The sequence below is a fragment of the Coregonus lavaretus genome (genome assembly GCF_964263955.1).
Source record: "Coregonus lavaretus genome assembly, contig: HAP1_SCAFFOLD_3345, whole genome shotgun sequence".
Classification (NCBI taxonomy): domain Eukaryota; kingdom Metazoa; phylum Chordata; class Actinopteri; order Salmoniformes; family Salmonidae; genus Coregonus; species Coregonus lavaretus.
Window position 1 is genome coordinate 52,386 of NW_028164880.1, and position 12,098 is coordinate 64,483.

The 12,098-nt window shown below is 40.7% G+C and overlaps 1 protein-coding gene across 1 annotated transcript; it reads right to left on the bottom strand.

The window, feature by feature from the left end:
- Positions 1–6,623: 6,623 nt before the first annotated feature.
- Positions 6,624–11,442, bottom strand: LOC311116484 (uncharacterized protein; the record flags this gene model as incomplete). The annotated part of the gene is made up of 5 exons (XM_084191563.1): positions 6,624–9,845; positions 10,323–10,418; positions 10,566–10,623; positions 10,760–10,895; positions 11,424–11,442. 5 exons carry the CDS (start codon positions 11,440–11,442, stop codon positions 9,624–9,626), a joined length of 531 nt encoding a protein of 176 aa, XP_084047689.1. The 3' UTR covers positions 6,624–9,623.
- Between the last annotated feature and the right edge of the window lie 656 nt (positions 11,443–12,098).

Sequence of the window (12,098 nt, forward strand, 5' to 3'; positions counted from 1 at the left end):
TCGCATTCACGGCCGACGTCAGGCCCACAGCTCCCATTGGAGGAGAGGTAGAGCTACTGAGCGCTCTCATTGGGTGTTAGGGGCCAGCCTGTTGCTGGGCTGTTTCCATGGAGATCGCTATCGCCGTTTCCGCGACACATCTGGAGCCAGGGATTTAATGGAAAGAGGAAATGGTGCGCGAGAGAGGGAGAGGGAGACACATGGTTCAATTAAGACAGAGAGAGATTTCTGGGATTGTTGTAGGCAGTTAAGATGGCTGACTCAGATGAGAGACCCAAGGGGCTCAGCGGATAGTTAACACTGATCTAGAATCAGTTGTGTTAATTGGCTCATAATTAGTACATCTGGGTCGTTCCACGAAATAAGTGCCTTTTGCATCCCTTTGATATTTTAGGTAGAAATTGTGCACCAATATTGAATTTTAAAAGCATGTTATATTAAATGGAGTACCTTTTAAAATAAACTATTCCTTTTTCAATATAAAAAAAAAAAAAGAAACATAAAACATCTAATAGTCAAATCATAGACTAAAAGTAGGTGAGCTGGTTCTACTCTTTTTGGCCATTTTCTGGTATTTTGTGATGGAAAACTGAGCGGGTTAAGCATAACAAGTCAACCCTGTTACCCATAGACAGACAGGATAGAAATGTTTTAAGAATTTGTAAAAAATGTGACCACCTGGGGACATTTTGTTAGTCCCTATAAGGTCAAATGCTATTTCTAGGGGGTTTAGGGTTAAGGTTAGAATAAGTGTTAGGGTTAGAATTAGAATGAGGTTTAGGGTTAGGTTTAGGGTTAAGATTCGGTTTTGGGGTTAAGGTTAGGGTTAAGAAAGAAAGAAAGAAAGAAAGAAAGAAAGAAAGAAAGAAAGAAAGAAAGAAAGAAAGAAAGAAAGAAAGAAAGAAAGAAAGAAAGAGTAGCAGCTGGCTGTAAGGTTCTGTATTTATTTTCTTAGCCAACCTTGTGTTCTTGAACGTATCCCTGTTTCCTGTTTCTTTGTGTTCTTGAACGTAGCCCTGTCTTTCATTTTTGTTCATTGATTTCACCTGTGTTTGTTACTCACCTGGTCTCATTAGCTCCTTATTTAGTTCAGTTCATTCTGTTTGTGCCTTGTGAGGTATTGTTCGTTTTGACTCTACTAAACCTGTTCCAAGCTCGTTTGTGAGAACCAGTTTTAGCCTTCAGTCCTAGTTTTTGATTCTCCTGCCTGTTTTCCTACCTGTGTATGACCGTTGCCTGCCTGTGACCACGATTTCTGCCTTTTGCGAAGGCGAATTAAACACCTGCCGCGCTCTGCGCGTGAATCTACACCCTTTTCTCCCTGAGTATTCATTACACTGGCGAGTGACATTTTAATTTACGTCATTTAGCAGACGCTCTTATCCAGAGCGACTTACAGGAGCAATTAGGGTTAAGTGCCTTGCTCAAGGGCACGTCGACAGATTTTTCACCTAGTCGGCTCGGGGATTAGAACCAGCGACCTTTCGGTTACTGGCACAACGCTCTTAACCACTAAGCTACTTGCCGCCCCCGTGACACCCCTTATTCCCATTGCAAAAGCAATACGAAAATCTCAAAGCAACTCTGATTTAATGCCAGTAGTTAATCCCTTGCGATGGTGGACCAGTCTCAGCTCTGCTCCCCACAGAACACAGTGTACAATAATAACACATTGTAGCCATTTGTTTTCCTACAAGAAACCACTATTTGGGGGCTCGTCTGGGATTTGAACCCTGGACCTCTCATTGTTCAGTATGCTGCGAATCACCAGGATGAGTGTATAATAGTTTTGAAATAAAAGCTTCTTCATCCCACTCAAAACATGTACTCCATCCCTATTATAACGGGAATACCTATTAGGTGTGCTTATTGTGCTATTGTTAATTGAGTTTGCTGCATTGAGGACCTAGTTGAAAACCGCACATGGCCTTATCATGTGTATGACCTTCAGGTGTTTCCTTACAGACATTTTCATTTACAGAATGAGGTATGAAGAGCAGTGGTGGAAAAAGCACCCAATTGTCATACTTGAGTAAAAGAAAAGATCCCTTAATAGAAAATGACTCAAGTAAAAGTTAAAGTCAGCCAGTAAAATACTACTTGAGTAAAAGTCTAAAAGTATTTGGTTTTAAATATACTTAAGTATCAAAAGTAAATGTAATTGCTCAAATATACTTAAGTATCAGAAGTCAAAGTACAAGTATAAATCATTTCAAATTCCTTATATTAAGCAAACCAGACGGCATCATTTTCTTGTTTTTCTTATTTACGGATAGCCAGGGGCACACTCCAACACTCAGACATCATTTACAAACTAAGCATGTGTTTAGTGAGTCCGCCAGATCAGAGGCAGTAGGGACGACCAGGGATGTTCTTTTGATAAGTGTGTGAATTAGAATATTTTCCTGTCCTGCTAAGCATTCAAAATGTAACCAGTACTTTTGGGTGTCAGAGAAAATGTATGGAGTAAAAAGTACATCATTTTGTTTAGGAATGTAGTGAAGTAAAAGTAAAAGTTGTCAAAAATATAAATAGTAAAGTAATGTACAGATACTCCAAAAAACGACTTAAATAGTACTTTCAAGTATTTTTACTTAAGTACTTTACACCACTGCACATGGTCTCCACCTTGATTAGTAAAGCAAGTGTCATAGTGTCCATAGCGTGTCCATGATAGATCTCTCATTTGCATCTCCTCCCCGACCCTCTATTGTAATTGGTTGAGCAACACCCTTGCCCCGATTGTCAATCCAATAAATCAGTTTCAGTTGTAGTGAAGTAAAAGTTGTCAAAAAAAGAAAGAAGTAAAGTACAGATACACAAAAAAAACTACTCAAGTATGACAATTGAGTAATTTTTCCACAACAGCTGCAAACATAGAATATCAAATTAATACAAATGTACCACCATATATCACTTCAACATACCAGACACACATTCATATCAGACAGTGTTTTAAACCCCCTAATTACTAAATCAATTCATTATTTTATCTATAGTGTATGTAGTTTAATGGAAGGTGGATGTTGAGGTAAAAGGAAGATCAGGCACAACTATGATCTGAAATAGCAGTAGGCTAAAGCTATAATCGGCTGTTATAAATGTGGTCTGTGTTTACAACTAGCCATGTTGTCAAACTGTTGATCTATGGATCAGAGAAGGAAGAAGCGTTGTTTGACTCATAGGTCTACTTACTGACACATCCACTGGTAGTACTTGTGCGAATATATTTAATCTCCATCACTAAGCACTCTAACCATAATTGGAAGTGCTTTGATAGACACTACCTTCATCTTCACCACAAGGAGGAGTGATGTAGCATTAGCATCCTTTTGGTTCCCTTCTCATTTTAATCTACAATCTGTGATATTTACAGCTATTATCGATAATTTAAATTAGTTATATACAGTACCAGTCAAAAGTTTGGACACACCTACTCATTCAAGGGCTTTATTTAAAAAAATTTTTACATTGTAGAATAATAGTGAAGACATCAAAGCTATTAAATAACACATATGGAATCATGTAGTAACCAAAAAAGTGTTAAACAAATCAAAATATATTTTATATTTGAGATTCTTCAAATAGCCACCCTTTGCCTTGATGACAGCTTTGCACACTCTTGGCATTCTCTCAACCAGCTTCACCTGGAATGCTTTTCCAACAGTCTTGAAGGAGTTCCCACATATGCTAAGCACTTGTTGGCTGCTTTTCTTTCACTCTGCCGTCCGACTCATCCCAAACCATCTTAATTGGGTTGAGGTTGGGGGATTGTGGAGGCCAGGTCATCTGATGCAGCACTCCATCACTCTCCTTCTTGGTAAAATAGCCCTTACAGGCTAGCGGCCTGTTGAAAAACAAATGATAGTCCCACTAAGCCCAAACCAGTTGGGATGGCATATCGCTGCAGAATGCTGTGGTAGCCATGCTGGTTAAGTGTGCCTTGAATTCTAAATAAATCACAGACAGTGTCACAAGCAAAGCACCCCCACACCATTACACCTCCTTCTCCATGCTTTACAGTGGGAACTACACATGCGGAGATCATCCGTTCACCCACACCGCGTCTCACAAGGACACAGCGGTTGGAACCAAAAATCTCACATTTGCACTCCAGACCAAAGGACACATTTCCACCGGTCTAATGTCCATTTAGTCTTTAGTAGTGGATTCTTTGCAGCAATTTGACCATGAAGGCCTGATTCACACAGTCCCCTCTGAACAGTTGATGTTGAGATGTGTCTGTTACTTGAACTCCATGAAGCATTTATTTGGGCTGCAATTTCTGAGGCTGGTAACTCTAATTAACTTATCCTCTGCAGCAGAGGTAACTCTGGGTCTTCCATTCCTGTGGCGGTGCTCATGAGAGCCAGTTTCATCATAGCGCTTGATGGTTTTTGCGACTGCACTTGAAGAAACTTTCAAAGTTCTTGACATCTTCCGTATTGACTGACCTTCATGTCTTAAAGTAATGATGGACTGTCGTTTCTCTTTGTTTATTTGAGCTGTTCTTGCCCCAATATGGACTTGGTCTTTTACCAAATAGAGCTATCTTCTGTATACCCCGACCCCCTACCTTGTCACAACACAACTGATTGGCTCAAATGCATTAACCTCTACAGGATTGGTGTCCCACATACGGGACGGTTGAGCTAACGTGCGCTAATGTGATTAGCATGACTGTTGTAAGTAACAGCAAACTTTCCAGGACATAGACATGTCTTATATGGGCAGAACGCTTAAATTATTGTTAATCTAACTGCACTGTCCAATTTACAGTAACTATTACAGTGAAAAAATACCATGCTATTGTTTGAGGAGAGTGCACAACAAAAAACTTATCACAGCAACTGGTTTGATACATTCACATCTGAATGTAAAAAATGTACTTACATTCAGTAATCTTGCTCTGATTTGTCATCCTGAGGGTCCCAGAGATTAAATGTAGCATAGATATGTTTGATAAAATCAATTTTTATATTCAAATGTAGGAACTGGGTTCTACAGTTTGAACCCTTGCTGTCTCTGGCTCCACACCCAATTGAAAAAATTAAAAAGATTTTTTAACACTTTTTTTGATTACTACATGATTCCATATGTGTTATTTAATAGTTTTGATGTCTTCACTATTATTCTACAATGTAAAAAATAGTAGGTGTGTGCAAACTTTTGACTGGTAGTGTTTATCCATTGATTCTTGTAGAATACCATTTTCAAATGCCTCATGAGTTTAACACAACTGTCTTCTATCAAGTCCCAAAATGGAAGGTTGTTTTACTCCATTGTAAACAGTGTCTTTGTAAACAATGTATAGCTTTAAAGTATGTTTACAATTATAATGTGGATGTCATGGACTGTCAGTCCTTGCAGCAAGAGGGCCCTCTATGAATTTGAGGATGCATTGAAGTGAGTTACATTTCCCCAGCCTCACCCCTCACCTGTATATCAAAACAAGTGACAGCCTGCCGTTTTGCTGAAAAAACGAATCCCAGACTGCACCTTTAATTCTCCCTAATCTGTTTAAGGCCATCATGTAGAACAGTGTGTTACTGGTTCTTTGTTTACCTAACCACCCCCTGCAGGAATGACTGTGATTGATGAGTTTATGCGCTTCAACATGCCTGGCTCAGAAGCTCAAAAATGACAAAAATGTTCACAAGTGGCATGTCTAGTGATGCCTAACATTTTTTGCGGCTAAAATAATACTCCAGAGGATATGTTTACACATAACTCTCAGACATACTGTAATTTGCCATGGTTTAGGAGATTTGAAAGAGTGTGAAAGTACCTGCCGCTTTGAAATGTGCACTGGGGCTGGAATTCTGGATGTTGTACTAGCTGGAAATTATCAACAAACATAATTTAATCAGATTACTGAAAATATAAATAGTTGAACGATATACAGGTATGTCACTATACATTTAAGTGGAGCGCTGCTCATGTGTCTCCTCAGTCATGATAGCATTGATTAACTTGTGTCAGCAGAGTATTTAAACTCATCGTCAAAAACAGGAGTAATTTAGGCCAGACAAGGTACCAAATTTAGAAAGTCGTGAGCCGTTTCATTAATGAACTAAAGATGAAAGGAGCTTTAAAAATGTTATCTGTGATGTTGATCCAAGTGTGAACCAGCAGAGGACACCATCTCCCACTCTCCTTCTCGCTCTCTAAGGTCAAACAATAAATGGCTGAGAGCTAGCGGCCTCTAATCGGCGTTTACTCATCGTTGCTATTAACATTTGATAATCGTCCATCACATTCCATTCTGGCGTGTTCTTTTCCTTTACTTGAGTTAACTACTCTTGACATGGGACAATCTCTGAACTCAGAATGCATCTCGTCAGATGCGCAGGCTATAGACCTATAACACTATAATTAAGACAGAGGTTAACAAATGCATGGTGACAGATCTCAGGCCAGGCTATATCACTTGGGTGCTGGCTATAGAATGGTAACAGACACATACATGTCCAGGGCAACGAAGGGCAATCAGTGTCAGTTACCCGTTACAACTGGACATCAATGACACATGTTGGTTGGTCATTTAAGAGCCTTAAAGGACTCAAGGCCTGGAGGTCGATGTGACTCAATAGAAGTTTAAGAGAATACAGCGAGACGTTCAGGACCTTTGGTTTACATTTTATTGGACAAGACAATGATCCGTAAAACATATCTTTTGTTTCCCAAAAAGCATATGACATTATTTTAAACTGGTGGGGAAAAAGGGAAAGAAAGAAAAACATATTTTTTTTATCACAATGATCTCAAGTGTTTGGCTTTCCACAATCAGAGGTTACCCCATGTTTTTTTTAAATATCGTATTTATTTTCTAAGACAGAAACAAATGTGTAAATGAACAAGCTAAAAATAAATTAACGAAGGCACGTCTGGCTTGGGATTGAAAAAATTTGACAATTAATGTGAGATGAGTAAACAACCGGGGAAGGAAGATGACCAGATTCAGATTAGCGTTATCGCTAACATTCACAGTTTGTATTTTTGGCATCAAACCTATCGGGGCGGAGGCAAAGCGCTTGGCAAACACACACAGCAACTCATGCTGCAGCAAGAAGTAGTTAGCAGATTCCTTGAGTATAAAACAACAGAACTAAACAAAACAGACTGCTGACTCATTGGTAATAACAAACCCAGGGGTCCCAATGATTGTCTTTTTCTAACTCAATATATCAACACATCTTCAATTTTGAGATTCTTTTTATAGGCAATACACAAAACAGTACAATATATTTCTGACAACAATATGAAGCAATACATAAAATAAAATAAAATAAAAAAGATGGAATCACAGTTTATAAAACCAAATTAAAAAATGCACAATGAATTTCCCTTTGAAATCTAACCCGTGTAAAGGCTATAAAATACAGATGTGATTGTCTGATACGGCACCACTTTATGCGAGCCCACCGCCCACAGCCATACGTTTTCAAAATGGCAGCATTAATCTTTTTGCACAGAGAAGAAGTTGAGCTACCCATAGTTCCATGCAGCATGCAGACGTTCCCTTTAAAAGAAACACCATAGAGAGCAAAGTTCCACCAAAAGCGAATGAAAGTTGTTTTCAAAGTGATTGTCACATCAAAAAACAATAGTAGTGCAGTGACGCACTGACTGTGATGGAATAAAGAACGGTGGGGTAGGCAGTTATTACTGTGTTCTATTTCTCTGTGTCCGTACTTCTCTCTACCAGTCTGTCTGCCAGTCCGTCTACCTATCAGTCTATATAGTACATCTATTTTTCTATATCTGTCTAGCAATCACTAGTGTTTATAGTATCTATCTATTTACTTACATATCTACATGTGCTTTTTGTTCATGTATGTCTTTTTATTTACTTATTATTTGATTCAACAAGCTAATGTACTTAGCGAGTATAGCCTTGCTTCTCTCTGCGTCTGTTGAGGTGACACTGACAGATCAATGGCCTCGCGACTCAAGCTCTTTGGAACAGCCAGAACCAATGATTTCTTCCCATTACTCAGCTAGAGTTACATTCAACTCTTTGTTTATTTCACCCTGCAGTAAGCACCCTGTGGAAAGAACATAGTCATATGCTGACTGACTTTTATGTATCAGCAAAAAGATATCTCAAGTTGTGCTGTGCGCCTTCTGTTAGGCCTACACCACCACGCTGCTCTATAGCGATGTGTTTGAAGTAGACGATACAATGGAGGAACGCTAAGACATCGACAACATTCAAAAAGTATAAAGCCTGGTGTCTGTAAGTAGCCTTGGGAAAAGTGAGCCAACTAATTGAAACAAGCCACCGATCATTCCATGCAGAGTTATAAGGACTAAAATCCACACAGCATTTTTATATTTAAAACATAAGCATTGTGACTGACGTCCTCAATACCCGTTAAAGTAAAATGTATACTTTTTTTCAATTTCACATGGAAACTGACACCCCTATACATAGAGGCCCTGAAAACACCTACACATTGTTTTTTTTTATGTGCACACATTTCACCGACAATATATTAATCATCAATATTATTTACAGTGTTCATTGATAATTTGGTTCACTTTGACATCTTTGACCAACTTGATATGGTCTCACATAATTGTTCATCAATGATGTTTTGCACATTTGTTTTTCAGTACATAAAAGGCTTTAGAATAAGACTAAAATATAAAATATTTCAATAAATATTTTGCCTTGTGTAAAATATACAGCATATACTAGAGCACATATTAGCCACTTCATCTACATAAATTGGTACTAATGGCAATATTTTCCAATACATGCCGTGTATTTTGACACTGAAAATACAATCCTTATAATTTGAACTTAATTTGACTTAAATGTTAGCAGTAATCTTTCCTGTGGGGGGGGGGGGGGGGGGGGAATTGCACGCACATTGATCATTGTGTTTGCATTGTGTGTTTTGTTGTAAACTAAGATGTCACAGTTCGTTACCCTAATAATGCAGTATTGCCAGCTCTTGCAATTTAGATTGAACCCAAAACATGAGTCAGAGTCTTAAACTTTGTCATGTTGCAATGTTATAAAGCAGTGACAACCTAATTCTGTTCATACTGCCATAAAATTGCATTTTGGTCTGAGGATGCTTACTGAACATTATAAACTGGGTGGTTCGAGCCCTGAATGCTGATTGGCTGAAAGCTGTCGTATATCAGACCGTATACCACGGGTATGACAAAACATTTATTTTTACTCTCCTAATTACATTGGTAACCAGTTTATAATAGCATTAAGGCACCTCTGGGGTTTGTAGTGTATGGCCAATATACCACGGCTGTGGGCTGTATCCATAAGCACAGCCCTTAGCCGTGGTATATTGGCCATATACCGCACCCTCTCTGGCCTTATTACTTAAGTACAACATTGCAACATTCAAACAACCAGTTTCGAGTGAATTTTCTGGTGATATTTTGAATTATGTTTCCGGTGATATTTTGGGTGATATTACCTTTCCCAAATCACAAGAGTAGTAAACACTGCATTTAGGATTTGACCACATCGGGAGGCTGGAGTTGTGCCGATCGGTCCAGAGCCTTCCTGGGTCTCTGTGCTGTTCAATGTAGCCAAGTACAGGCACGGTGTTGTTGTTGTGTCGTTATGGAGGCTTAAACATCACCTGCTAAACATACATGGCTGCCGACACAAAGCTTTCTCCGCGGGCCACAGTGGCCGACGGCGGCTCATCGACGTGGTGACCATCCGCGCCGGAGTACGGTGGCAGGGCTTCGTCATTTAGCGTTTCGTCGATATCGGCATACTGTATTGAGTCCTCCAGGACAGCAGGGCCGCCACCATTAGCAGCCCCACCACCAATGGTGTTATCATCGTAGGCATCCAGATCCTGTAATATCAAAAGTTGAACCAGCAACAACTCTCAAGAAAATGACATCAGCTGTGGTATGGTAGACAAAATCCACTCCTTGACCATGCATTGTTCAATAGGTTCAATGAACGTTTTAGTTTTCAAAATAGTCAAGCTGTTGAGGGACCACGGAGGCAGAATGTTATAATATAGTACAAAAAGGGTGTGTAATCTGACAATAAAGTAGAGACTGAATCCAGAGTCTAGAAAGCAGCCAGATGTCCCTCACGAAGGGTAAACAGCAGACATTTCGATATACAGTACAGGTAGTAAATCAACGACTGTAAACAGCACTATGTGAAAATGGAGAGAGTCCGGGTTGTGTTCATTAGGCACCCAATTGCAGACAACAGACTGAAACATGGAGTAACTACCTGGACTTAAGTACAATTTCGTTTTCTGGTGTGACCTAATGATCACGACCCAGAGTATGGAGTTTGGAGGATGTCCTCTTACCGTGACAGGCTCTCCACTGGTCTCGTAGTAGACCTTACTTAAAGGCTGGATCTCCGTCAACTTCTTCGTCACTGGGTCCATGACATGCTTGTTCAGCTGTGGGGTCGTGGAGAGGTCAAAGTCAGATAACTGGGCCACTCTCCTCCGATCAATAGCCATTAGCCCCATTACGAACTGCACTCCATGTGGTTTATGACCTTCAGTAATAATGAGCCCTGAGTGACAGGGACGTGGACCACTCACCATCTCTGTGGAGCTGCCGGTCTTCACAGGGGGAGGGGGCTTGTGCTTGGGAGGACCACTGATTGGACGAGAGAAAAGAGGGCAGGAGGAGAGGTTAGTGCAACTCACTTTGTCCACACCTATTGAAAAAACATGACTTTGAGAAATCAGTAAGAGTGTACTAAAGGAACATTTGCTGAGAGCGGAACACTCACTCTCCGTTCTCGGCGTTCTGCTTGCGTTTGCGGACCAGCACGATTACAGAGCCCACAATCAACAGCAAAAGGACCACACCAATGATGCCTCCGAGGATGCCAGCCGTCGACGGCCCTGCTGTTATTTTACGCTGCTCTGAAAGAGAAGAAGACGCAGAGAATTTAAGATTTAGTCCAATTCAAATGTATGTGTCATTACTCCTTGTGACAGGGATAAGGGCTGGGGGAATATGAGCTGTTAGAATCAGAATCCAATCAGAAGTTTTAAATGAAAACAGCTTAACTGAAGAACAGGGCCTGTTCAGGAGGATGTTCCAGAACATTCAGATAGAAATGTATCGCATACAGAATATATTATTGTTCTTTCTATTTCTATCTGCAACATTCAGAACGTTTCTCATCATTGAATACATCCCAGGAAATGAGCTCTGTTAGGCATTTAATGCTTGCCAGACATCTTATCATCCGCCAATGTTCTGAGTTGACCTCGGCCTCCTTGCTCAATTATGTCTATGTATGTGATTACTAGAGGGCACTGAGGCTGAGTGAGGCGTCTAAATTAAATGTAAAAGCCTCTCATTATGTTGGTTTTAACCAGCGTGCAGTTTCCACAGATGGCCACTGGGGGGACTCTAATATCCCATTGAGGATAATAGTGGTCTACTTTCTCTTTGCGGCCACATGGTGGTGTGCCGTTGCCAAGCTAACACCTCACTGCTGAGAGTGAGTGAGTGAGAGCATAAATGACTTTGTGGATTCTCACTCCGGCTTGCATCCATATCAGAGATTCCGACTATGGGCGATTCCACTAGGACCCGCGCATCTGATAGGTGTGTATGTGTAGGGGAGTCTGATGAATCTACGCTGGGGACACGTCCAGAGACACACACTCATACATACAACGGCAGTCACAGCCGAAAAGAGACCCGTCAGCGTCGATCATTTCTTATCACGAAAACATGAAATGGAGGAGGGAGGGAGGGAGATATGGGGCGGTGGCCAGGGCTGTCTCGGTCCTAAATTGCTCTCTCTCATTCTCACAGCTGGATACGCGGACACACAACACAACACCATGCACCTAGCTCTCCAGACCAGGGAGAAATACAACACCATGCACCTATTCCTCCAGACCAGGGAGAAACACAACACCATGCACCTAGCCCTCCAGACCAGGGAGAAACACAACACCATGCACCTAGCCCTCCAGACCAGGGAGAAACACAACACCATGCACCTAGCCCTCCAGACCAGGGAGAAACACAACACCATGCACCTAGCCCTCCAGACCAGGGAGAAACACAACACCATGCACCTAGCCCTCCAGACCAGGGAGAAAACA